Raw genomic sequence first — 25,521 nt, 5'->3', positions numbered from 1 at the left:
CACTAGTTTGTTGTTTAGAGCGTTTATTTCCAGTGATACTCGCTTATTTTTTCCTCATCTGTTTCAGCCGAACAAACTTGTTCACCTTGGAGCTACAAATATTAGTGATTTGAGATTGGCGCTCATCCCCCACTGTTCCCAAGCAAGCAAGGACCAGAAAAATGAATATCCAGGGGAAAGGCTTCCCCTTGGACCTGGGAGGAAGCTTCACTGAAGATGCTCCAAGGCCACCGGTTCCTGGTGAGGAAGGGGAGCTCGTGTCCACAGACCCAAGGCCAGTTAGCCATGGTTTCTACTCTGGTAAAAGCGATGTGGTCAGAAACGAGACGTCCACGGCAACACCGAGGCGCTCCGATTTGGATTTGGGGTACGAGCCCGAGGGGAGTGCCTCGCCAACTCCACCCTACCTGAAGTGGGCCGAGTCACTGCACTCCTTGCTGGATGATCAAGATGGCATCAACCTCTTCAGGACTTTCCTGAAACAGGAGGACTGTGCGGATCTGCTGGACTTTTGGTTTGCCTGCAGTGGCTTCAGGAAGCTGGAGCCGTGTGTGTCTAATGAGGAAAAAAGACTCAAGCTGGCAAAAGCCATTTACAAAAAATACATCCTTGACAACAATGGCATTGTGTCCCGGCAGATCAAACCGGCCACAAAAAGCTTCATCAAAGACTGTGTCATGAAACTGCAGATTGACCCTGACATGTTTGACCAGGCCCAAACGGAGATTCAGTGCATGATAGAAGACAATACCTACCCTTTGTTCCTTAAATCGGATATTTATTTGGAATACACAAGGACAGGTGGGGAAAGTCCAAAAATTTACAGCGATCCGAGCTCGGGGTCTGGGACAGGCAAAGGGCTGCCTGGTTATCTGCCAACTCTGAACGAGGATGAGGAGTGGAAGTGTGACCAAGAGGCCGAGCCCGAGGCCAGCAGGGACTCGGCGCCTTCCAGCAGGCTCACGCAGAAGCTGCTCCTGGAGACGGCCACGCAACGCGCGGCCTCGGCCCGGCGCTACAGCGAGGGCAGGGAGTTCAGGTAGGTGCAGAGTGGGGGACAGGGGAAACCTTGGGAGACCAAAGGTGCTGGGGAGCATCCACACTGGTACAGGATGGCATTGCCGAGTGGTTTGATGGAGTGTACAGCTTTGTTTGAAATTAATCGCAGGTTGTTTTAAAGGTGTCTGTAGCTGTTCCGGTCTGGTAGTGCTAAATCATCCCTGCAGCATGTTCCTCACCTGGAGAAACTGCTGCTGGAGGTGCTGTGGAGGCAGGTAGGGCTCGGTGGGCAGTGTAAAGCCATGGGCAGCCCTCATACACCAGGCAAGCTGCAGTGCCAGGGTTGCTGTAGCCTGCACCAGCAGAAGGTCAGGGTTTAGGTACTGTAACATGGGCAGGTACAGCCAGTGGTGACACTTCCTGTGTAGAAATCGTCACGAGCTGTAATTGGGAGCTCACAGGAGATAGATACCCTTACCTTGGTGATGTGGGTAGGAGTGAAGCAGCATTGATGGTGCTCCCTGATAATGGTTGCATATGAGATTTCCAGCACTGAATTCTAGTGGTGTCAGAATCCCCAAATCCAGTTAAAACCATGCCCTGCTGAAGCTCTTCCCTTCATGAAAGTAATTGCTGTGGTTTTTTTAACTGTAGGACTTGCACAGCTCTGCAGCCTGTTTTTTTCTGGGTCCCCCACCCACTTCCAGCCAACATGGATTTTGAAACTTGCTGAGAGCTCAGTTAAAATTCCAGACAATTAACTTAGCAGGGAGCTCTCTGGGATCAATAAGCATGTGTGTGTCTAACCCTTGCTGAATCAACAGAACCCGGCCAGAACACATTCCTACTTTTTTTTCCCGTCTTTTTAAAATAAAATCTCCTTGTTTTAAGACCTGCTTAGGCTAAAATCTGACGCTTTGTGAAGATTACGAAATGAAGTATCTGAACTGTCCTCTTCAAAGTCTCCTGCCTTATGAAAAGCATTTCTGTGTTTAATCTCCCTCGGCCGTCCCTTTAGGCTGGCAGCTGGAAGCGCATCCCACCCCGCGCAAGGTCTCGGCGCCTTTCAGCTGGCCAAATGTTCTCGGTTTGATTCTTGTTTTCTTACAGATTTTCAGGAGGGGATGTTGCATGTGAAGCTCTTGGGGAGGGGGAAAAAAGGGAATTCATGTGGACTCCTGCTGTTTTAATCAGGAGTCAGAAAAAAAATATCCCAGTGTCTTGGGACTTTCCCATGGAATTAATAAAAACCTTGAATGTGTCTTGAAGTGCATTTCACTGAGGAGTTGGTTGCTCACCATAAATGAAGGATTAGAAAAGTCTATGATTTAATTATCTTTTATTTAAGCAATAATGGTGTTAAGATTGAAAATAACTTACTTGAGGGTCAAATGTGTTCAGTTTCCTTACCAGACCAGGTAGTAAATCCTGTGTGTGACACTGAGCTGTTTAGCTCCAGCTTCAAGAAAAAGGTGCACTTTACCCGTTATCTGAATATATCTGTGCCAGGTTGTAAAATGGTTTAAGAAATGTGCTCTGAAATAGAAGTGTTTTGAAGTAGAGTTCATCAGTCCTGGGCATTTTCATAGGAGATTGCAATAACGTGAAATAAATCTTTACCTGGAGGATGGAGATCAGAGAAATGTGTGGCTATTAATTTGTAGTATCCAACAGCCTGTCATTGTGGCTACTGACACTCTGCTGACCTGTGGGATAGTGAGGCAAGGAAATGTTTGCCATTCTCACCAGAGCAGGAGTCACTTCTCAGCCTAGAGTAGCTGAAGTTAAGGGATTTATTTTATTTTTTAAATGTGGTCTGTCAGCTTCTGTGGTGTCCAGAGCATTGCCATGGAAGACGCTGGTGAACTGCATAATCTCTGCATTTTTGTAATTCTAAAAACTGCTGAGACACTAATTTATGAGGTGATTATTCCTCTTTGAGCAAGACCTTGTGATTGCATTAACCTTCTTCCTGGATGTTGTATAGCAATAGCTGTCTTGAACAAGCTGGTTTCTAAGCTGCAGCATCTTTATCCTGCAGACTTCTTGTTCATTTACTCTGTCACCTGAGGAAGTGTGCTGGAAGCTGGGGAAGCTGCTTGCAGCAGGAAGCAGTGGCTGCGTGCAGCATTTGAAAAGCTGGGTCCCAATTTATTTTGAAAATTTCCACAAACCTTTTTTTTTTTTTTTTTGGCATATGTGTGGAAGAATTTCTCATTTCTCTTCTTTGGGGAATGTTGAAATAAGCTGTTTTGCATTATATCTCAGGGCCTGTTTAATCTTCCCAAGATTGAACTTCTATTCCTTGGCTTCCATGGAAACCCTAAATAAAGAGGAATCTAAGCAAATGCAATAGAAGTGTTTCTCTGTTAGCAAATGAGCATCTTGAATCACTCCAGGTTTTTTTTCAGCAGAAAGTTCATAAATCTTGATGCAGTAGCTCTGCTCTCGGGAGAACAAATGTAAAAAATTCCTCAAACGGCAGAAGACAACCCGTTATTAGCACTGGGTATTTTTGAAGGTGTGCAAATGTGCAGGCAGAATTGAGAGTACCCCGAAGCCAAAAGCATCGCTGTTACCCACTGTGTTTTTGTATGCGTCGGAAAAGGCCAATAGTCATTATCGTTAGGCTCCTGCAAATTAATTGGACATTGGTTATGGATCAGTGAACTTCAAAGAGGGTAACCCCCGAAGATCTCGGGCATTAACTCGCAGCTTCCGAAAGTGACACTAACATGGTTGTGAGGGCGGCTAAATCGTTCATTAACCTTTTTCCGACACGCCGGGACGGCGTTCCTCGGAGCCGGGGAGCAGAAATTAAACCTGTGCCCGAGAGCCGCCCGCAGCCTGCTTTGCAAGCGCTCCAGGAAAACGCGGCCTCTGCAGAGCTGGAGGTTTGGTGCTCGGTGGTTTGGTTGTGTCTTCTGCTGGGATGGGTTCCTCTGCTCTCTCTTTAGCTCTGTGTGGGAAGGGGCTCCCATCCCACTCCCAGAGCATCGGAGAGCAGCGCTCTCGCAGGCCTCACCTTTGCTTTCCTCTGTGGTGGGGAGTGAGAGGAACATATGGTGTTACCTGCCAGCAGCTCTGCCTTCATCTCCCCTGAAAACCAGGCAAACAGAGATTTACATTCATTCTGCCAATTGTTCTGGGTTTTGACCCATTCCATGAAGTGTATAGTATTGAAGAGGAAGCCTGGATGATGGTGATCAGAGGACACATGGTGGTGGGTGAAGTCTCCAGTTGTTGGATTTTGAAGAGTGTTGGTGGTGGAGCTGCTGGGCACGGATGGAGAAATTTCTCAGCGTGGGCTTTGATATACACAGGGTTTTTTGGGTTTTTTTTTGTTTTGTTTTGTTTTTAAGAAGCTGGCTCCAAGCTTTAATTTCCACAGTGCTGGGCTGACTAAGCTCACCACGTTTCACAAGTGTTGGTGGTTCAAATGAAAAGGGTGGGTGATGTGGTTCTCCAGGCTGGTAGGAATCACCAGGAGAGTCCTTGTGCCTGTGCCCACGCACTGGCAGCCTCTCCGGACACGTGGGAGGGCAGCTCTCCCAAAACACACAGCCAGCACTTCACAGTGGGTGCACAGAGGAGGCACATGGAGAAAAGCTGAAGAAGCTTTAGAGGGATGGGACAACCTCTGGGACAAGGCAATGACAAACTAACGTGCAGAGGCTGGTTCAGGGAAAGCACAGGATCTCTCCATGGCTTAAGGAGCATAAACGGTCCAGCGGTCAGAGGCTGGGGCTGCATCAGGAAGGAGCTGGCAGAAGTTTAGCTGGCAGCCCTAATTTTGAGGTTGGCTGCTTCATTCATAATTAAATATTAAATTGCACACCTCTGACTCAAGACTGTGTGGTGTTGAAGGAATTGGTGTTAATTGTACTGACTGGTTAGAAAACTGAGGATGCAAAATCACAAATGCTGGTGCAGAAGCAGTCATATTTAGAAAATTTAAAGATGCGTTACCCTCTTATTGGTGCTTCTTTTAACTGGAGAGGCAGCACATGCATCTGGGAGTTAGGCTGTTGGAGCTTCACGGGAGCTTATTTGCAGGAAGAAATCAGCCACTGAATGTTAGAGCCATATGTAAAGTTGGGAATGCTTATCTTGAATTAAAATTGCTGGGCCCACAGTATCGTTTGTAATCAGTACAACCCTGTTTGGGATCCTTGTAGAGCAGTGGCTATTTTTAAAGGAAAGGAGTTGCAGAAGAATAGTTTGGGTTCTGCATTGTTCTTCAGAGAAATCCACGAATCCAACAGGCAGGGAGTCTGGTGCTAAGAGCTCTGAGAGGTAATCTAGTGGCTGGAGCACTTTAAGATATACAGGACAGAGACTGATGGTGTTTTTGCACAGAAGTTAGTGCCAGCGTTTAAAAATATATTGTCAAGCTGATGAAACTTCTGTGTGGAAATGCTTACATTACATTAACAGTGTAAAGTATTTATGCTAGTGGTTGCCAAGTTTTAAAATAGATTTATTTGAAGAAGAATTGTGCCCATAGGTTTGCCTCCACACAAATCAAGATGAAGTGGGTTTTTTTGTGTTTGGTTATGGATCAGTTCTTTGGCTTCTTTTTAAAGACAGGTAGTTAAGCTTTTAGCACTCTAATTTGATAAATGAATAGTGTTTTCTCCCGTCCTCTAGCAAACAAAGCCTTGTTTTGTTGTGATGGAGTTTTATTTGGATTACAGAATATTTTCTCTTAAAAGCCCAAGAAGGAAGTTATGTCCCTCTTTTTGGTCCTGGGGAGATTCAGGTTGGACATGGTAAAAAAAAAATCTTGGGAGCATGAAGCAGCTTGGGAACAGAGCACAAGGGTGGGAATCTCTGTCCTTGGAGGGCCTCATTACTGGGTTAGACAGAGCTGTGGCCTGACTGGTCCATCCTGGTGATGGTCCTGCTTTGTTGTGTGCTTACAGTGATGGCACAGATCATGAAATACTAGATTTTGAGGAGACTGGTTTGAGTTCTGCCTGGTTTCAGAAAAAATGGGGTGCTAAAAGGCTGAGTGGGAGCTGAACCAATGCCAGGACACAGAGAAGTCACCCAGGAGGTGGCCACAGGGTGGGGACACCTTGGTTTTGATCTGCCGTTCAACTTGGCTTTATGTTTTAAGAGTTTCTTTGTTGCTACTATAATGGACTAATCCCTTGAATAATTAGTTGCCATTGGACGTTTCAAAAATGACTGCCTCTTAGATGTTTTCCTTTAATAGTCTGTTAGATTCTGGATTTATTAACTATTGAGACAGACTGTGAAATCCTGTTAGGGCAGACTTTCGTGGTGGAAAAGGGACTGAGAGTGGTGTGGGGGTGCTAAGAGAACAGACGCTGGCCCCATTTTAGGTTTGAGCTGTTGACTTCTGACCTTCCCAAGAGGTTCTGGCTGCCTGCTGGGCTGGGTCAGTGGCTGCTGGAACACATCATGGTCTTGGGTCATCCCTAGATTTGGGGCTTCAGAAGGTGCTCCAAGAAGTTACAGCACTGTAGCTACCTGGTGAATGGCCAGTCATGCAGTCACCACCCATATAAAATAAATCATGGACCTGACTTCATTACAATTGGTGGAAAAATCTGGTTTCAGAAGTGACTATGTGTAATGCAGAACATTGCTATGTTTAAAAAAAATCAGAACAGAGGTGCTGATATCCTAAATGGTTCCTGGATATATCATTGGATTATTAGGCTCATCCTTAAATCCATTAAGCAAATTACAGTTAATCAGTCAAATAAAAGAAGAAAGATCTTTTGAGAGGCCCTGTCTTTTGAGCCATGCAGAAGCTGTAGTAATATTTTAATTTTCCATCTGTCAGTGAATGTATTCAGTCACTTTGCTTCCTTATGTGTGGGATTTGAAATTAGAAACTGAGGTTAATTATCTGCATTAAATGAAATATGTGAAGACCACAAAAGCAAAAACCTTCACAATTTGGTATGGTCTGTTAAGCTAGGCAGGCTGCTTCAGAAGGAGAGGGGTTATTTTTCCCTGGTTTTGTTCCGATTGAAGGGTTTTAGTCACAGTAATTGAAATGATTAAAAAGTCAAATTGCTGGTGAATATAATTCTGAGCATCTCTCTGAAAAGATCTGACACTTGGTTGAGAGCAGGGGTTTGCTCAGCCTGGCCTGGCAGCGTGGAGCAGCCCATATTGTGTCACCCCAGTGTGGGTGAGGCTGGGTGCCCTTGGTGCCACTTTATCCACCTCTTCCATGGCAATGGGATGTTGGAGCTCTGCTGCAGGGTCAGTAGAGATGATTTGGAAGTGGAAGAATGCCAGATGAAAGTTACACTTTTGAACTCACCAAATACAAAGTATGTCTGACACCATCTATCCTAATGCTATAAATTAGTTAATTAATGTGTGCTTCACTTGATAGTGCAGCTTTGGACTCTACAAAGATCATGCTTCTGGAAATACACATTCCCACAGCAGTCAGCTGGGTTTGAGGCGATTTGTTTGTGAAAAGGCTCATTTTATTCCTTTATTTGCAGTACACACTTGGCTCAGGTGTGAGTTCCTCTGGGGACTGCAGTATCCATCTCCACTGATCAGGTGCAAAGCTGCCCCTTCCTTCACTGGTGCAGCCCCTGAATGCCCAGCTCAGGGAACTTCAGGAGAGGTCTGACTCTTCTGGAGACACTCATCTTGTTCCCCTCCTGTGTGCCAGAGTGAGCTGCTTTGCCTGAAGTCACACTCAGAAATTCCAGTGTTGCAGGTCACACTTGTGTGTAAAAGCAAAACCATCGTTCCTGGCAGCCCTGGTCTGGATCCCTCACTGTTGTAAGGCAGTAATGAATTTAAGTAGAACCGTTGCAGTTTTAAGTCAGATTATCTGAATTCTGTAAAACCCACAAGGAAATTGGATTTTACCTTTGAAGACTCCAGAGTGCACTTTTGTGGTAGGACCTGGAATTTCTTGATCCCCTGGCTCCCAAGATACAACCTATCCTCAAAGTATCAGTTTTTTGGAGGTCTTCATCTGATCTAAATAGCTAATAGATGAAGAGCTTTCATCTGTCCTGATGATAAGCAGTGGAGGGAGGCAAAGCTATAGCTAGAGGAAAAAACCTCTTTGAAATACCCAAGTGAGACCTACTGGTTTAACAGCCTCATGTTAGTCCCTGGATCTACCTCCAGAGCTGATGACCAAAAACTACTGGGTTTTATCCTTCAGGCCTCCAACTCCCACATATTCCCTGTCCTGTTGGAGACCAGAGAGTCAGTCCTCTCTCCCTCTCTCCCTCTCTCCATTTTCCTTCTTTTCTGGAGGTTCACTTTTCTGTCCTTTGCCTCCAGCGTGTGTTTAGAGGAATGCTGGTGCTGGAGTGAGAAGAGCAGTATGACTGGGCAAGTGGGATTGCCTTTTTTCCAGCATTCCATGTTGAGGTTTGGTTAGGTCTGCTGGAAAACCATGTCTTCAGTGTTTAACACATTTGCCCTTTTCAGTCATAAATCCTGGTTGTTTTCTTGTCTGGCAGTCAGCCTCTTAGACCGGGAGAGATTTTTCTGGAAGGGGAGCTTCCTCCTTCTGCCATTGCTGCCATCCTGGTCCAGGCTGTTGCTTTGGGGCCTCTGTGGGATTGACAGCTTGGATAGCCAAGGACCAGAGCAGCTGTGTGGCTGCCCCATCCTTGGAAGTATCCAAGGCCAAGTTGGACAGGGCTTGGAACAACTTGGTATAGTGGAAGGTGTCCCTGCCTGTGGCAGGAGGTGGAACAAGATCAGCTTTAAAGCTCCTTTTTAAAGAACCTTTTTAAAGGTTCTTTCCAACCCAAACCATTCCATGATTCTACCACCTCTCCAAGGTTTCACAAGCGAAGTATGAATCAGAGCCAAGTCACTGGAGAGCTCCTAGGAAATAAAGGTAGAATCCATGGAGGGAGGTGTGGGGACTCAGGATCCAGCTGTAGATACTGCATTTGATCAACTTTGTCCTGGCTCTGCTCCACAGAAGTAAGAGCTGTAAAACCATTTGGCACTAGACATGCAAATGAGAGCTGGGATGAAGCTCCTGTTACCCTCGAGGATCCCAAAAGAGGAATCAACAAATAGAAATTATTCTATTAGCAGGGGCAAAGTTCACAGGTTAACCATCGTGTCAAATCGATGAAATACAGCCTTGATCTCCTGCACAAGGCCTTTATTGTGTATAAATAAAGACTGCCTTAGCAAAGACAGCAAGTTCTTGCACTGTAACATTTGCAATGTGTTGGAGAAAGGGAAGCTCTGTACAGATGGCAGCACGAAATGTCTCCATCAGAGATTGTCTTCATTCCTGCTTCAAAAGATTGTAAAACATGACCTTGGAACCTTCTTGCTCTCCTTACGGCCCTACTCAGATTGGATTTCCAAGGGCATGTACTTTTTAATTTTTTTCATAAAATTTGGGGTCTCTGGCTAAGAGGTCTGGTCTTTGTACTTTTAATTCAGTCCATGTGACCGTCGTAACATTTATTTCTTAGGAAATGAAGTGTTCCTTCTTGAGCAAAGCCACAGACAGGAGCTGTTGGGTAGGCTGGCAGCCTCAAGTGTCTTCTGCTCCTCTGGTGCTGAACAAAGACCATCACCACAAGTCCTTTCGTGCATGGTCCATGGCTCTACCAGGAAAAGCAATGACAGCAAAGCTGCCTTCTTTGTTGTGGAAATACTGAGATTTCATGTGTCTCTGAACATCTGCACATTCAGTGGAAATTGGCTTTCTTCTCTTGGGAAAAGCTACTTTGAAAAGGCTCCTTGAACTTAAGACAGACCAATGCTGGCAAAACGAGATGGAAATAGGCAGCAAAGGATGTGTGGATGTGTCACTACAGTGAAGGATTTGTCACGTTGTAAAACAGCGTGCTGACTTTCCCCTCTGGATATATGCAGTGAAGTTTGTGACCCGGGGGGTTTGAGTGCTGCCGGCTGGGGAAATCAGCCCAACTGGAGAATTTCAGAAGGCAGAGCATGTCCCCATGTCCCCACTGTCCCCAGGCAGCAGCTTCGGGCCTTCCCAGCCAGGGCTGGCAGAGCCTGCCAAACTGATCCACATAAACCTTCCTCTTTCTGAATAGAGGAAGCTTCCCAAATGGGCATGGGAAAAACTTTCCTTTGGTAATGCTGGAGATAACAGGTCATGCAGCTTCACCCAGTGATCCTTGCACAATAACTTGTGGTCAGGCTGAAGTGTCTATTTTAGAAAGGCATCCAAATGATGGGAGGGAGGTCATGCAACATTTTTGTTATCTCTTCCCGTGGTTAGTTACTCACTGTTCCCAGTGTGTTCTTTATTGCTCACTTCAGTTTTTTCCAGCTTCAGTTTCTTTGTAGCTGCTGTGTTTTGGTGGTCTTTGCTCGATTTGGAGGTTCCAAAACCCTCTGCATGTTTGAAAAAAGCCCTGCTGAATGGGTGTGAATGTTCTCCTTAAGTGGCAGCAGCTTTGTTATGGAAGGCCTTTTGGTTTTATTAGACTTTTCAACCCTCCGGTTGACTATTAAACAAGCTGGAGCTTGTCGTGGTTGACAAACCATCGCTCTGGTCTCAGACCTAACCTACCAGTTTAAAGGCAGTATTCTTTTGTGTGCAGGTTTCTGGGTGGGGACCATCGGGCTTCTAAGGGAAATTAACTTGCGGCCTCTCTTTCCCCCCACCTCCCACCTCAAATAAATTAAATTTTGTGCTAGCTGTTCTGTCACTTCCAAAGGCCAGAAGAAAATGTCAGCCTTTATTTTCTGCTACCTGAGGTACTCTGCTGCGCACTGAGAGTGCAAGTAGGTGGGAATGTGTAATTACATTATAAACAAAACAGCTGCACGATCAGTGTCAGCAACTGAAGATAAAATGTAGGAAGTTTTTTCAAGTGATTCATCCATAATTATTTAAAAACATGTTGAATTTATTCTTAAGCTTTGGAGGAGAATTCTTGCAAGACTGGCGTTTGCTGCCCGTGATGTTTATACACCTGAGTAAATGCTTGTCTCAGCAGTTTGTCCATGTTGAGCGCTCCAGATCTAAATCCCTTCAAAGGTAAACCCAGCACACCTTTATCTCCACTGGCCTTGCTGTCTCCAGGCTTTTCACTGGTGAGGTGGAATCTGTTGTAGCAGTGGCTGGCACTAGGATGGGCAGAGAGACAAGGCTCACACCATTTTAATATTTGTTGTAGATTTGTTCTCTGTAGGTTTAGGAGTGGCAAAGGCTGGATGGCACAAACACGCTGATGGGACTAGTGGAGACGTGGTGGGGAAGCAGCTTTCTGTGCCCACAGCCACGACAGCCAAGCTGCATCTGCTTTCCTCTTTCCACATTCTTCCAGCAGTATCTGTTTTGTGGATTGTAAGGGTCTGGGGAAGACGGGAGGGAATTTCCTCTGGATGATCCCTCTCAGATCCAGCAGTCTGGTTTCAGAGGTGCTGGAAGTCACAGGGCTTTTCCTCTGATTGTGTCATTGCAGGTGCTGGTGTTTTCTGCCCACCTGGGCAAAACTGAGTATTTTTATTTTCAGCCCTGTGCTACTGCGTAGAGGGTTGTTTGTCACATGCTTCTCTCTTCACGATTGCCAAGAAGTCGGAAACTGAAAGCAGCTGAGGGTTGTTGTTGTTGTTTTTGTGCTAAGCCAGCACTCTGCCCGCCTCACCGGCCCAGATAACATCCACCAGGGCAGGGCCGGTGGCCGCGAGGGCAGCTGGCACCGCAGTGGGTGGCACTGCCGAGCAGCCAACGCCTTGCAGTTTCGTCAGGTTCAGGGTGCGCTCTCCGCCAGCCAGAGGCACGGCATGGGCTGGGAGAGCAGGGTAAGGGTCTCCAAGATGGGCTTCTCAAGCTCTAGAGACCAGCAGGGCACCCCTGATCCCTGGGATACTTCACCAGTCCCTGGGACAGGTCACCAGTCAAGCTCCACTGCTCCACTGCGTTGCTGGAATAGATGAGCAAATTTCAGGAAGGCAGAGACTCTAGTGCTTGTTCTAGCCCCTCTCCTGCAAAACCCTGCTACCAGCAGCTCCAGCTTTAGTCAAGAGCTCAAGGAGGCTTTTAGGCTCCTACAGCAGCCTAGGCAGAAAGGTCAGCTGGCCCCACCTTTGTCGGTTTTCATTTCTAGGTGCAGAGGCTGGAGCCTCTTTCCTCAAGACCTGACTGTCCTTTCCAAATATCATTGACTTGGGGGTCTCCCCACTGAGTGCCCCAGTGCTTGTTGGAGCTCTGGAGAATAAGCTGATATCCCACTGATTTCATAGTGAGGGTGCTGGTCCTACAGTCCTCCAGTGCCTGCCCACAGCTATTCCACATGCCAAGCGGGGTAGGTGCATCCTGCAGCTCACTGCATTTGCCTCCCCAGTGGCAGGATACACGAAAGGCAGCAGTTGCTTGGCCTCAGCAAGGTCACCTGGGTTATCGTCGCTGGTGGTGACTCCCTGAGTCAGCTCTGCTTGGATTGATGTGTTTCTCACCTTGTGTAGGTTTTTCTGTCCGGAGCCATCAACCACACTGCCAGCAGTCAAGCTACAAGCAACTCTTTTTCTTTGTTAATTGCTGGCTGTGGCTTGGCACCAGCAGTGTCAGAAACCCTCCCAGGTAGCCCATCTTGGCTGTGGACTTGGGTGTAGTATGTTGCCTCGGGTGGTATGGAGTGGCATCATCCTCTCACTTCCCAGCTTTTGAAATCATCCTGGAAGCCTGAGCTGAAGAAAGAGGATGGGACTGGAGCCAAACCTCTCCTTCCAGATGGGACAGTAGTGGCAGGAACACCTATTGTCCACAAAAATGTTGTCAAGCCACAGAAGGCAATTAACACAAAAGAAAAACGTGGTTCCTTTAAAATCTGAATTTTAAAAATAGTTATTATTTTTAAATTGAAGGAATGCATGTTGATATGCCAAGTAGACAAAACTGGGGTTGTAAGAGCAAGCATCTGAAATGATCTAACCAGTGTAGTTACTGACTGAATAAAACAGGCAGGTTTGTCAAACAGGAGTGTATTCAGTCGTGAGTGAACAGGATGTGGAACATCGGGTTACCCTGCCTGTGGCACAGAGGACAAGGAAAACAGTCCTGCAGAACAGCTGAGGGATCTTTCTAACCATGTTGTTACCAAGGCAGTTATGGTGGAGATAGAGTTTGAGAATAACTTTCCCCTCTTCTGGGTCTCCTGTTAGTGTTGCAGATATAAACTTTGTATTAAGCTGTCAACCCCTTCATGCCTTCACAAGGTGTTCATGAGGTCTGCCTTTGATACAGGGGATCCTTCTGCACCAAGCCCCCTCTCCAGCTGACACTGCAGCCATGGTTTATATTCATGTCAGGCTCCTGCCTGTCCCAGGCTCTTTCCAACACACTGATGGTCTTCCTTGAGTTAATCTTTCCTCCTTGCTCTTCCCATGGTCTCTATGATGCAAGATCACAAAAGGCTGTTTCAGTATCTGGCTATAGCTGATCAGGATTTCACCTCTCTTACCAGTATTTCTCAAAATACTCGTGTTCTCAGTAAGAACACCAGCAGTGATCACTTTACCTGGTATAGAGAGTCATCCCACTTCAGGCTGCAGGTTAGACTACTCTGCTCCTCCAAAACTCCTTTCTGATGAGTCCCTCTGTGATTTTAGTCCTTAACTGACTGCTAAGGAAATCCTGAGAGACTTCAACAGTTTTTATGCAGCAACGAGCCCTGAAGAAATTCATGTGCTTGAGTAATGGCAGTAACAGCTGAATTGGTGGCCAGGAGACAGTGAGCCATCACTGCAGAGAATCCTGAAATACAATATCAGAGCCTTGCTCTGAGGTAAAACTCCAACAACACATATGAGCATTGGAAACACATGTGAGCAATGGAAAACCATCCCCCCCCGCCTCAAAAAAAAATAATGCACTGAAAGTGAGGGATGAAATTGCTGTGCTATATCAACCTATCTACAATAGGTTGCATCCTTATCTCTCTCTCCTCCTCTGTTCCTCTTGGGATGCTTTTAGATCTCCTGTCTAAAAAGTTGTAAAAGTAAAAGGTATGTTTCCTTTCCTCTCCATCATTTAATGGTTTTTAATTTGCTGTTTGATCCTCATTCTCCTGCCTTGACTGTGTGCAAGCCACAGTACTGGGTTACAAATAAAGGATGTGACAGTTCCTTTAAAAACTATATGGCTTAAATCAAGTTATGCACTATTAAAATCAAGTATATTTTTCAAATAACATAAGTAAGACTTGGTATGCATGTTATGATCCTCCCATTCTTTAAATGAGCTAAAATGTGTTCTAGTAATTAATTTATCTTTACACTGTTTTTGACCAGAGTCCTGCATCTCACCTTTGAGACCAGTGAAGGTGGAAATAGGTAATGAACTATTTTTAGAAATCAGCAGTGCTGCGTTCTGGGAATTCCTGCAGTATTTTTCAGAACCAAGTTGTAGGTTTTGAGCACAGATAGGGAAATATGTCGTCTGTGTAAATTGCTCTAAATTACCTGCAATTTGTTGGGAGTTGCCATTTCTAAGTACTTATTGCAACTCTAGATATTTGAGGAAGCTTTTGATTATCCTGCGCTTGTAAAATGTAATTGGCTATTTCTTAATTGTTGTCCTCTGTGAAGTGTAATTACTGTAATATAGAGCTTTTTATTTGTCAGTGCCGCAAACAGGAAATCAAGAGTGTCTGATTGAGATAAGTTTGGGGACTCCACCACAACTTGTAATTGCATCAGATGACCTGTTTGCGATGGGACTGGTCTCTCCTGTAAAGTCCTGGAGGCCTTCAAAGAACCTGGAAACCTTAAATACCATCTTTGTGTATTGTTGTGCCGAAGTCTGGCTTGTATTTTCCTAAAACTGTCTTCAGAGAGCTGCTGTCTTCTCAGCAAGGTAGTGGCTTCTCTTTATTCAGTCATATTGCATGAAGTTTCAGGAGGAATTGGCTGATTTAGAATTAATTTCTTAAATGCAGTTAATCAGAAGATGTTGCAGAGCTTTCTGATGTTCATGAGTACCTTAGAGAAGTCAGTTAATTAAAGCTTAGCAGCCTGAAGGAAGCTGATGGAGACAGAGAATCCCAATCCTTGTTGGGGTGTAATGGTATGTGGATGTAGAGAATAGGGTTGTACTGAACCTTGATCTGCTGCAGCCTAAAAGCATGTCTGATCCCAGATGAACATCTCTGCTCAGGGACTTGGTCCTTGTGTCCCATCTGCTGCTTGACTGCCCTTGACCCAACTGTGCCAGCATTCCTCTAGGACAGGGCATGTGTGGAAATGTCTTGGATCCTGGGGTGACCTGGCTGAGGGGTATGTTACATGACCAAGGTCTGAACTGTTGTCTCACTGAATCTGTGTCATGCACAGTCATGCTGAAACTTTCGTTGTCGTCATCCTCCCAAGCCACATCTGTCCTGGCTGGGGCATTAAACATTATTACTTAATTGATCTTAAATGAGGCTGGGAGCGTACCGGGAAATTCTTTGAAGTTCTGGGTGGGTTTTGTGTTTTACAGCAGGAATAGAACCATCAGACCAGGTATGTTCAGCCCTCCTTTATCTCCAGCCAGGCTTGGCTGTGCTGACCCAGTGCAGCGCCGGGGAGCGGCGCAGGAAGACAGAGACTGACATGTCCAGTCTGGGGCTCTGCATTCTGTGTAAGGGGTTGCAGAGACACCAGGGGAAATTAAAAGCCCTCTCATTGTCCACTGCAGGCCTAGGAAGTGCTGTGCCAAGGCAGGCTGGTTTATGAGCAGCTCTGCTTCTCTACCTGGGGTTCCCAGAGCTTTTGTGTATGTGTGTTTTGTGTTTTTCTTACATGCAGTCTGTGGGTTTCAATATCCTCCTCACTGTGCCTTCAGAGCATGACTGAGAAGTGAAAGCCACTTGAGTGTGTCCTCCAGGAGCTCCTGGCCAGTTCTGCCACGCAAAAGCAGCAGCACAAGCTTTCTTTGGAGGAAACCTCCTAAAAACAAAACCTTAAAATAACAACCATCTTCTTGCTAAATTAACTGTCTGCAAACACAGAACTATTTAATTTTAGTTTTGCTCTTTTGATGGCGACCCGATGCCGAAGAGTTCTCAGGGAAAGCAGTGAGTCAGCTTGCCCAACAGTGACTCTATTGATAGATGGAAGGAGTGGCCCTCAAGTCTGTCTAGTCATTGTTGGTGCTTGGCTGGAGCTCCAGGGGCTCTGAGGGCAGGCTCAGACACCTCTCGCCAGCCTTGGGAGATCAAACGCTATGAGTCAGGCCACAGAAAATCATGATAGGGCCCAAACTAATTAAACTTTTTTTCCCCCCCCTTTTTTTTTTTGAACACTGTTTTGGGAGCAGGAAAGAAAGTACACACATGCACTGGAGTGTGTGTGACCTGCCAGCTCATGTGTCCTTGCAAGTTGACTTTTCTTGTGCCTCCCAAGCTGTTCTAATGGAAACTCTGCCTAGTCCCTTCTGTGCTGTGGGGTGATGGGATCTGCCAGCTTTCTCCTCTCTTGATATCCTTTCATTTCTCACCTCTCTTTGTAAGGGCATTGAGGCAGACCTGGAAAATAAACGCTTAGCACCAATGCACCACTCCTATGTATCCCAGCTTTTGGTTATTTTTCAATTCAAAATGCACCTGATCCAGAAAATGTTTTAAGAGAGACTTTAATTATTTCTACTTTTTTTGTGATTTTGGTCAGGGTGGGAGAGGCAGGAGGTAGCCAGGTGGTGAGAAGTGTGGCTGTGCTTCAGCCCCACCAACACCTTTCTGTTGGGTTTTCCCATCTCCTTTCCCAAGGCATGGCTTGCTGTCAAATACAAGGAAACACATCCTCGAAGCCCACAGCTTCCAAGAGAACTTTGACTACAAACCAAACCTTATAGATATGAAGGACCAGATCCTATTAATGTGCCATGTCTTCATGCTAGCACTGCTGTCCCATGCCATTCCTTGAGTTGGTACTGTCCCCTCAGCAAGAGAAGGTTTTACAGCAGGCACCAAGAGCCTCAAGCTTCACTTTGGGCTATTAAATGCAAGTGCTACACACTTCAGTACCTCAGGCCATACTGCCCTGAGCTTTCTTCAGGTGCTCTGAACATGTGGTGTTCACCTCCCATCTCCCAGGCACCAGAAGCAGGCCAATTTTCGGCATAACGCACAATCTCAACTATTTTATTGCTTAATTTAGGCCATAAAGTCCCTTTGATGTGTTGTGTAATGCAACGTTCATTCTGAAAAAGTGGGTGGAGTAGCTTTATGGTATTATAAAAATAAATAAAATGCCTGGCAGGATTTTGAAACCACATGGTCATTCCTCCTCTCTCTGCAGATAAGTTGATTGTTGAGAGAGAAATCTTGCTTAATATCTAACTTTGGGTGATTTATTTCTCCAGAGTCCTTTCATCTCCAGCGTGTATTGGGTTATCTGTGCCTTCTAATCTGATTGTTTTAAGTGTGATCAAAGAAACCAAGAGAATGCACTTTATTTTCCCACTGTATGAACAGAATGCTGTTTGTACAGTGCATTACATCACCTGTTCCTGCTGCTCCTGAGTCCTGCACCAAATGGCTGCGGTATAAATAGAAAACAGAATGGACTTGTAGGGGGTGATGAAATTTGTTCCACTTGCTGAGTAAAACAGAGTTAACTCAATGAATGCTTTCTTCACGCCCAGCTCTACCTCAGCACACAACAACACAGGCTGAAAATGTTTGGAATAACTCACTCGTGCAGTGCATGGAGCTGGCATTTGGCAGCCTCAAGGAGCTGTGCTGAAAATCCACGGGGGATGGCAGGCAGGGAGACTGCCCTGTCGTTGAAATTGCTGGGATTCTTTCCAGGCTGTGCAAAGAAAGAGTTTGGCTTTGCATCAGCACCGTTGTGTTGTTGTAGCTGCGATGGTCCACAGGCAGGGTCTGTTGGCAGAGGTGGTCACCATCGTTGTTCAGGCTTGGTGCTGCAGGATCCCTGCACGTGTGGAGGGCTTTGCCATCCTAAACAAACCCCTCTGTCGAAAGTAGCTCGCTCTTGGAAGGTCTGGAGGAAGCAGAGCATGGGGACCCACCTGGCTGTTTCAAATTGTGCATTTTGGGGGGATGAGCACCAAGGAGCAGCTCTCATTCTCATGGAGGCCCAGGAGATGCCTCTGATGTTAAGCCTGGAAGCTGCATTTCTCTGCTTGATTGTAAAAATGCCAAATTGAAGAAAGAATATTTCTTTTCTGACATGTCTTAGTGCTTCACCACCACGTAACCTCAGTTATGTCCATGGAGGACAGCTATCCTCTCTGCAGCTTTGCCATGTCTCCCCTCACTGATGTCTCCTGGCCTTTTCAGGGGCACTGAGCAGCATTTTCACTCCAATTATCTAATTGATTAATGTATTTAACTTGGAACATTTGCTCTCAGCCTGTGTTTGACTTTCAGTTTCTTACTTCTCTTGTAGACTGAGAGGGTAATCTGAGGGCCTGGACGTTTCCTTGCTAGCTTTTCCAAGCAGTAGCTGTTAGCCTTAAAAAAAATCAAAATTTTAAAAAAAAATCCTCTCTCCTTACTGACCTTGCCTTGACACACCTACAGGCCCTCATGAAAATCCCACCCTAAGTAAATAGTCCACATTTTTATTCAGAGGAGAACTGCCATGCATCAGAAGGTCAGGGAAATCATTTGGGAGATAAGGGGTTTTATCTTAAGCAATTAGTCCTTAGTGTTTGGTTGGCTTTTTTCATTTTCTAATTGGATTGGAAGTTGTTCTTGTGCGGTGTGTGGTCACTGTAGGAATACTGCACTAAGAAGATGCCTAAAACCTGTGCTCCCCTACCCATGCTGGCCCTGCCACTCTGTTTGCTGGGAAGCAGAAAGACGTGGGCATTTCTGACGTGCCATTCCAGCAGGATGAGCTTGGGGCCACTATCTCCCCATCAGCCTCTGGGTGCTGATCATCTGATACTCATCAAAGTTCTGCCCGTCCATCACTGGGCTGCTGGTGGTTTTCTCTGTCTGCAGTCCCCAGGTTGGAGGAGCAGGAAGGAATCAGGGGGAGGACAGAAGCATGGAGTTTTCCCTTTGGATGTTGTCACGGTATGATTTAGGCAGGACTAACCCAGACTGCTCGGGCATGGCTGGGTCTCCTTGCTCAGCCATCACCCTGTGCAGTGGGGAATTCTCCTTCTCTGAGCAAACCAAGCCACCCTGCAGCTTCTTTCTAGTGAATTATGGGGAAATGACATTGTCCTTGCACCAACAGAAGGTTGACCAAGTCTTTCCCAGTGTGCCTGCGGGGTGCTGGGCAGTGGGGAGGGCTGTGCAGTTACCTGGCCTTGCCCTACACAAAGGGCTGTCACCTCTGGGTGCAGCAGGACACCAAGCAGCACTGTGTTCCTCACCTCAAGGTCACACTGCAAAGTTTGCCACAGCCAAAACACTTCTCCTGTGTTGTTTGAACGGTGCTGGTGTTTGGAGGCCCCTGCTTGCTCAGCTGAGGAGGGGAAACGCTAGGATTTATGGTAGGCTGGGGGATTTTCCAGCCCTTGAGGAACAGCATCTTCCTTGGTGAGGTTTCAGCTTCCCTTTGGTATGTTTGGATGATGGGCAGGGACGTCCCTCAGCAGTGGCTGGGAAGCTCCTGTATCTCTGAGCTCTTGTGTGTGACAGGGACTGAATTCTGGGCTGCAGACTGATGATGATGAGCTGAGCTCTCTTTATGGCTGTTTTATTGCTGCTGTTGCAGATTTTAGAGGTGTCTGGTTGGACTCTGCAAGTTGACTTACACAGTCCTGCACTGAAATAAACTGTGTCTGCTTTAATTCACCTGTTGGGATATAAACCCTAGCCCATGTTGTGCTCCTTCCACAACAGAAATCTATAGTTCGGTGTGATACACTACTAGATTTTTCTCCCCAAAATCTTTTTCCCTGCCCTATGAAAAAGCACTTAACATACACATCCAGAGGTGTGAATTACAGCTGATGTAATTAATTTGTGTTTGTGAGCCTGGCCCCTTGCAGTCTAGCTGGCAGTTAAGAACAAAAATCTAATCTTGAGGAAGATTAGGAATTCTTTGACAAAGGTTGAGCCAGGGTGATGCTGCCTTATCATTTGAACTGGTGTCCTGTGGCTAATCTGTAATTTAGGCGTGTTGTTCCTAAACCAGCATCTCTAGTCACCTACCTCGATTTTTTGCAAAACAAAAGTCTTAAAAATGAGCATAAAACAAGACTGAGGCAACTCTGGATGCCTGTCACTGCAGGAGTGCCCATCGCAGGACAGTCAGAGCCAGAGCCTGCTGTCACTTCTGAAGTCTGTCTTTCCCAAGCCCATCTGCAGGCTTGTCCCAGACCTTCTCATCCCTCCCATTCTGGGAGATGGAGCAGCACAAACTCTGTGCATTGGAGGAGAGCTGGAGAGGCAGCAGGGAGGGAGGGAGGCAGCTGGGCCAGCAGGCAGCTCCGAGCAGGGAAGCCAGCCTTGCCTTCCCTGCAGGCTGCCTTGGTGTGCTCAGCCCAGCCACAGCAGGATTTGGTCCCAGCACACTTACAGCCAGCATGTCATGGCAAGCTTCCCCAAGCAGCAGTTTCCACTTTTCCTCTTTGGTGTCTATTGTTTTCTTATTTGGGAAACTGGAATCCATGATCGAATTGGAAATGTGGTTAGCATCAACATCTGACACAATGGGGTGGGGTTTTTCCTTTCAGATTGGTGAGCCTGAGCACATCTTTCCCTGGACAGCTCGAGGGCTGCACAGCTCTCCTGTGACCCGCACACTCGGGCAGTGATGCAGCACTCACTGAAAGCATTGCTGAAGGACCATCCCCTTCAGTCTCAGGAGAGCTGCAAATGCTGGCTTGGGCTAAAGCGGGCAAACAGTCCCTTGATCACAAAGGGAGTTTCCAAAAGAAGGAGGTTGCCTGAGTGCTGATGGTTTACATCCAGTCACTTAATGCATCAGGAATAGGTTACGTTCTCAGTTATTTTGATTTCAATCTAATGTGTTAATAATGTGAGTCTCTTTGAATGAAAATGTATTTCCAAGTTGGTTTAGTATTTGCTAGAGCAGTAAGTTGAACACATATGTGAAAGAAAGGACCATCTGATGAACTGCTATTGTTCTCTTAATTCAACCCACCCCATTTGGGCCACTCAGCATGAATGGCTTTGTGTTTGCTAATAAAATCATGCTATGTTCCCTGCAACACATGTTCTGCATGTCCCAGCTAGTCAGCAGCAGTAAAACCTTATTTTTATAGGTTTGTAATGTTACCTTCTCAACTGTGGCTTCTTTTAGATACAGCAGTGCTTCCAGGTTTGGCCTTGGCACACTGGAGCACACGGGGTGGCCACAAGCCCGTGTTTCTGGCTCGTCTCCCCCCTTTCCCGTGGCCCCTCAGGCACTTGCTCCCTTGTGGCTCATCAGCGAGAGGTTACCTCCTCACCTAAAGGGTGCTGTGTCAGCAGCACTGGAGGAGAAGTAGGAGTGTTCTCCTTGGCCTGCATCCTCCTCTCCCCAGAAGTTTGGACGAGGCCAGGTTGCTTCTTGGACTGTCTCAGAGAGTGGCTCTGGACTCCACAGCCCTTTACCTGCTGCTCTTAGGAGACACAAAGACGATGTGGGAAGTGCTCTGCTGTTGCATGATCCCAGGAGAGCTGCAGCAGTCCTGACTGTTTCTTTGGGCAGTCCCTAAGACAGAGGGATGAAAAGCAACCTCTGCCTTAGCACAGCATCTCAGAGGGGGCTGCTCTCAGCAGTTGGCTGGCAGTGGTCCTCCACAAGCCACGTCCTAGCTGCAGGGAATCAGTATGCAGAGCAGTTACTCCCTTGCCTTGGCACATTGTTTTTTAAGGACTCTAGGGTAGAGGGGATTAGACCAAGTTCTTAGGGGAGGAGAATAGCCAGCAGGGGATGGCTGGTCATTTTTGTTCCTTTTGTAGCACAAACAATCTCTCCCTTACTACTCACAGGGCTCGTGAGACTTTGTGATGTTTATTTGGATGAAAGATTTGGAGACCTCTGGTCTAGATAGCTCTCCAACTGAGAAGGGGAATTTAGGCACTTGTGATAGTGTGGCCAAAGAAATTACAATAAATATTTGGGAGATTTTAGTGCTTGGCATTCATCAAGAATGGTTTAGCAGAACAAAATCTTTAGTGGAAAGGATGGAAGTCCAGCTGAAATGACAAAGATGTGCCTGGGCTGGTGTTGGCACATCTTCCACACTTCAGGGATTAGAAGGAATTGTGTAATAGCAACATAATGATCTGCAGAACTGGCTCATTTAAACTTCAGCTGCTTTTGTTTAGAAGATGGACTTAAAATCTGAAACTGGGTCAAAATCTTCTCTTGCTCTAGAACTAAAAGTTCCACGCATTTCAGACTTCTGTTTGAAGAGTCCTCTCTCTCAGTGCTGTTCAGCCAGCCCTCCTGGGCTGAATTTCAGCCCACAGGTGTTCATAGCCTGCTAGTTCTTGTCACTTGGGAATGTGTTGTTGATCGGGATTAGATTTTCTAGGGTCTGATGATCTCCAAGATTCCTCTCCAGCTGATGGAATCATGGTCTTTGGTTCCTCTTTAGGACTGATAGAAATGTCTTCTCTCTAAGGTGAGGAGCTGAGCAGGTACAGTTCTGGGGGTATATTCAGTCTCCTGGATTCTTACCACATTTTCACTGAAGGTCAGAGTTTTGTCACTTTGTGAACTTGCCCTAAACTACCAGCAGGACAGAAGTCTTCCTCAGCAATGGCATTCTCCCCAAGAACGAAGCCTCAGACATTGAGAGCTATTGTGGCCATTTTTGTCCTCTGTTTCCAGCAGAAAACAAAATCCCCAAAACATTTTTTTTGAGTGCAACTGCATTTCCAGCAGTAGAAGAGGATTATTCTTGCATGTTCCAGGGTCACCTTCTTGCAGACATGCCTGACCTTCTCATCTCCTGGGGTTGGCTACGGTCAAGGAATTGTGCAGATATTACTTTGCTCCAAAGTTCCCTAACTTCTCCCAGATAATACAGCCTGCAGGGAGAAGGAGGGTTTGCAGGGTTAGTGTCAGGAAACAGCTGCTTGGGGAAGTCCTCTTCCTTACTTCTGGATAAAGCAGTGTGATAAATGACTCTGACTGCCCACCTGGACTGAGGCAGGCAATCGCACCAGGCTCACAGCAAAGGAACAAAGTGACCCTGCACATGGAGAATCCATGTCACCAACAGTGGAATTCATACATTCCTTTATTATTTGCTAAAAGCTGCAAGTGCATCTGCAGAATACACAGGAATCTGTTACCATCTTGAGTGAGGAGAGGACACTGTTGAGTGTTCACAACAGGCACACGCAGCAGCGGAGCCTCTGCGCTCCCTTATTCGCAGTGTGAGTTTTACATCATGCTGTAGATGTACACACAGCCCAGGAAGGTCACTCCTAGAATAAAAACCACTGACAAATACTGTCCTCTCTTCCCTGGATGTGGCAAGGTACCAGCAGCAAAGGTTGGCAGCAGTGTCACTTTGCTGTCACACCATGTCACACAGGAGTCCCACCATTGCAGCTGCAAATACACAGGCTCAGACAGACATTGGTGTCACAAGCTCCTGCATGTTTTGATTAATTCATCTACAGTTTTCATACATGGGTTCAGGGACGGGTGCTTTCATCAACTTTGTGATCAAAATGTGTGCCAAGGATATTATGAGTCATATTCCAGACTCACTCGTAATTTTGGAGAGGGGATTAATGGGGATGTTATAATATTGCTCATTTATGCTATAGGCAGAACTGGCAGCAGTGGCTATAGTCATGGTTGCCCAACATTCCTCATTATATAAAATTTTGTTGTAGTTGCTCATATCTTTATCAAACTGTATTGTTTGGTGTTCTTCCATGTTGAGATTCTGCCTCAGGCTGAATTATTTTGGCAAATTTTAGTAAAAACAGAGAGGGAGGAAATTACGTTGTTTTGTTCATGTCAGTCTCTTACAATTTACTTTACATTGATAACCTTCCAGTTTTCCCACTTTGAAGCAGGGGTTTGGCAAGTGGATTGCTGGAGGTGGGAGGGATGCTGGCAGCTTGAACATGTATTTTGCCATCCATGTGAGAATCTATTCAATATGACTGAATTATAAGCTTGTGAAATGGCACAAGCTCTATAGAAGATGGTTTAAATTTTGGCAGGCAGAGTATCTGAAAAGTGTATTTACTGTGATGGTTCTCATGGCTAAGGCTTCAGAGACAGGAAACTGCAATTCCTGCTGCTGCTGATCATGGAGCCTTCAGCACTCTTTGTTAGGTGAGCCAACTCTCTTCTCACAGCCTCCAGAAAAGGAACTCACCAAAAAAAAGGCTTTTTGTGCAGTGATGGGAAGGAGGTGAAGAGAGGGAGTTCCTCCAATGGTGAGCAGGTGGTGTTGGGAGCTAGCAAGAGACAAACTGTACAAGGTATTAGAAGTGGGAAGGGGTTTTCCAATGCCTCCCAGAACTTTGGGGTGCTGTAGCTGAAACTGCCTGTACTTCAGCCTTTTTGCTTTTTCCATGCATGGGGTGGGTTGAGCCAGAGGAGCCAGCGGAGCAGGTAGGAAGGGGAATGCACAGGGTGTTTGCATTGCCCCTTGTGTCATTGAAAGGCCCTGTAGTAGCAGAGACAGAAGCCGCAAGCAGGAAAACAGAGGTCCTTCTGTGCTGGCTTTTGCTGGAGCAAGGCTGGAAGCAGCTCTTCTCCCTGGGAGAGAGTCATTGTCTGTGCCTCAGCTTTCTGTCTGCTACTTGAGACCCCGATAAGAAGTCTTTAAAAACACTGAGTGTTAGGCCCAGAGCATTTCAAACTGAGCACCCATGTCTTGAGAAAGTTGTGACAATTTCAGCATTGCAGTTGGCTTTTTGTGCATAAGAGAATAATGGCTTTTCCTTCCACCAAAACAGCAGCACAAATAAATACAAGATACACTTGTGGAAATTGCCAAGAGGGATCTCCAGCAAAGTGAGTAATGCTGCACTCAACATGAGATTTGGGTGATGAAAAAGTAGAAAGAGGGGGGCAAAATAATGATATTAATCCATTTATCCTGTGCCTTGAGCAGATGAAGTTCTGTAGAGAGGAGATGGTAAGTGATACATGAGCAAAAGAGAGATGTTTTGAGCAGAAGATACATTTTTTCCTACTTACAGATTGCTTTTCCCTGCTCTCTGAAGGAGAAAGCATCTAGAGCAGTGATGCATTCCTGTAGTACCTACCTGGTCAGTGAAATTCTGTCAGTGTGGTGTGGCCCATACGCACTCAGTAACAGATGGTGAGTGTGTGTCACACAGATGGGCTCCAGTGTTCCACAGCTCTTGTGCTCCAGGCCATACACAGAAAACAGCCTTTCCCTTCATCCATGGAATTGCATTTCTGGGTATAACACATGGGATGATTGCAATGTGGCAGTGGGTCAGACGAGCTCCAGTGCTCTGCTCCTGCTATGGAAGAAGAAGATGGTGTCAGCGACACATCTTGTCAACTGGGGGTGATGGTGAGCCCACCCACTGCCATCCAAAATGCAGAACTAAACCAGTTCTCACCTCTGGGGCTACAAAAATGTGGCTTTTGCAATGGTCCTGTGCTGTATTCAGTGTC

At 46.2% G+C, this 25,521-nt stretch overlaps 1 protein-coding gene across 1 annotated transcript in view; it reads left to right on the top strand.

The window, feature by feature from the left end:
* Positions 1-25,521, top strand: part of AXIN1 (axin 1) — a 71,417-nt gene that overhangs the window by 2,105 nt on the left and 43,791 nt on the right. Inside the window, exon 2 of the mRNA XM_063414059.1 lies at positions 68-1,039. Within this exon, the coding sequence (XP_063270129.1) occupies positions 162-1,039 (878 nt within the window). The 5' untranslated portion in view covers positions 68-161. The remainder of the gene's footprint in view (positions 1-67; positions 1,040-25,521) is intronic.

Source organism: Prinia subflava, chromosome 17 (assembly GCF_021018805.1).
Source record: "Prinia subflava isolate CZ2003 ecotype Zambia chromosome 17, Cam_Psub_1.2, whole genome shotgun sequence".
Classification (NCBI taxonomy): domain Eukaryota; kingdom Metazoa; phylum Chordata; class Aves; order Passeriformes; family Cisticolidae; genus Prinia; species Prinia subflava.
Note: the sequence above shows the minus strand (reverse complement) of the source record. Positions and strands in the feature narration are given on the sequence as shown.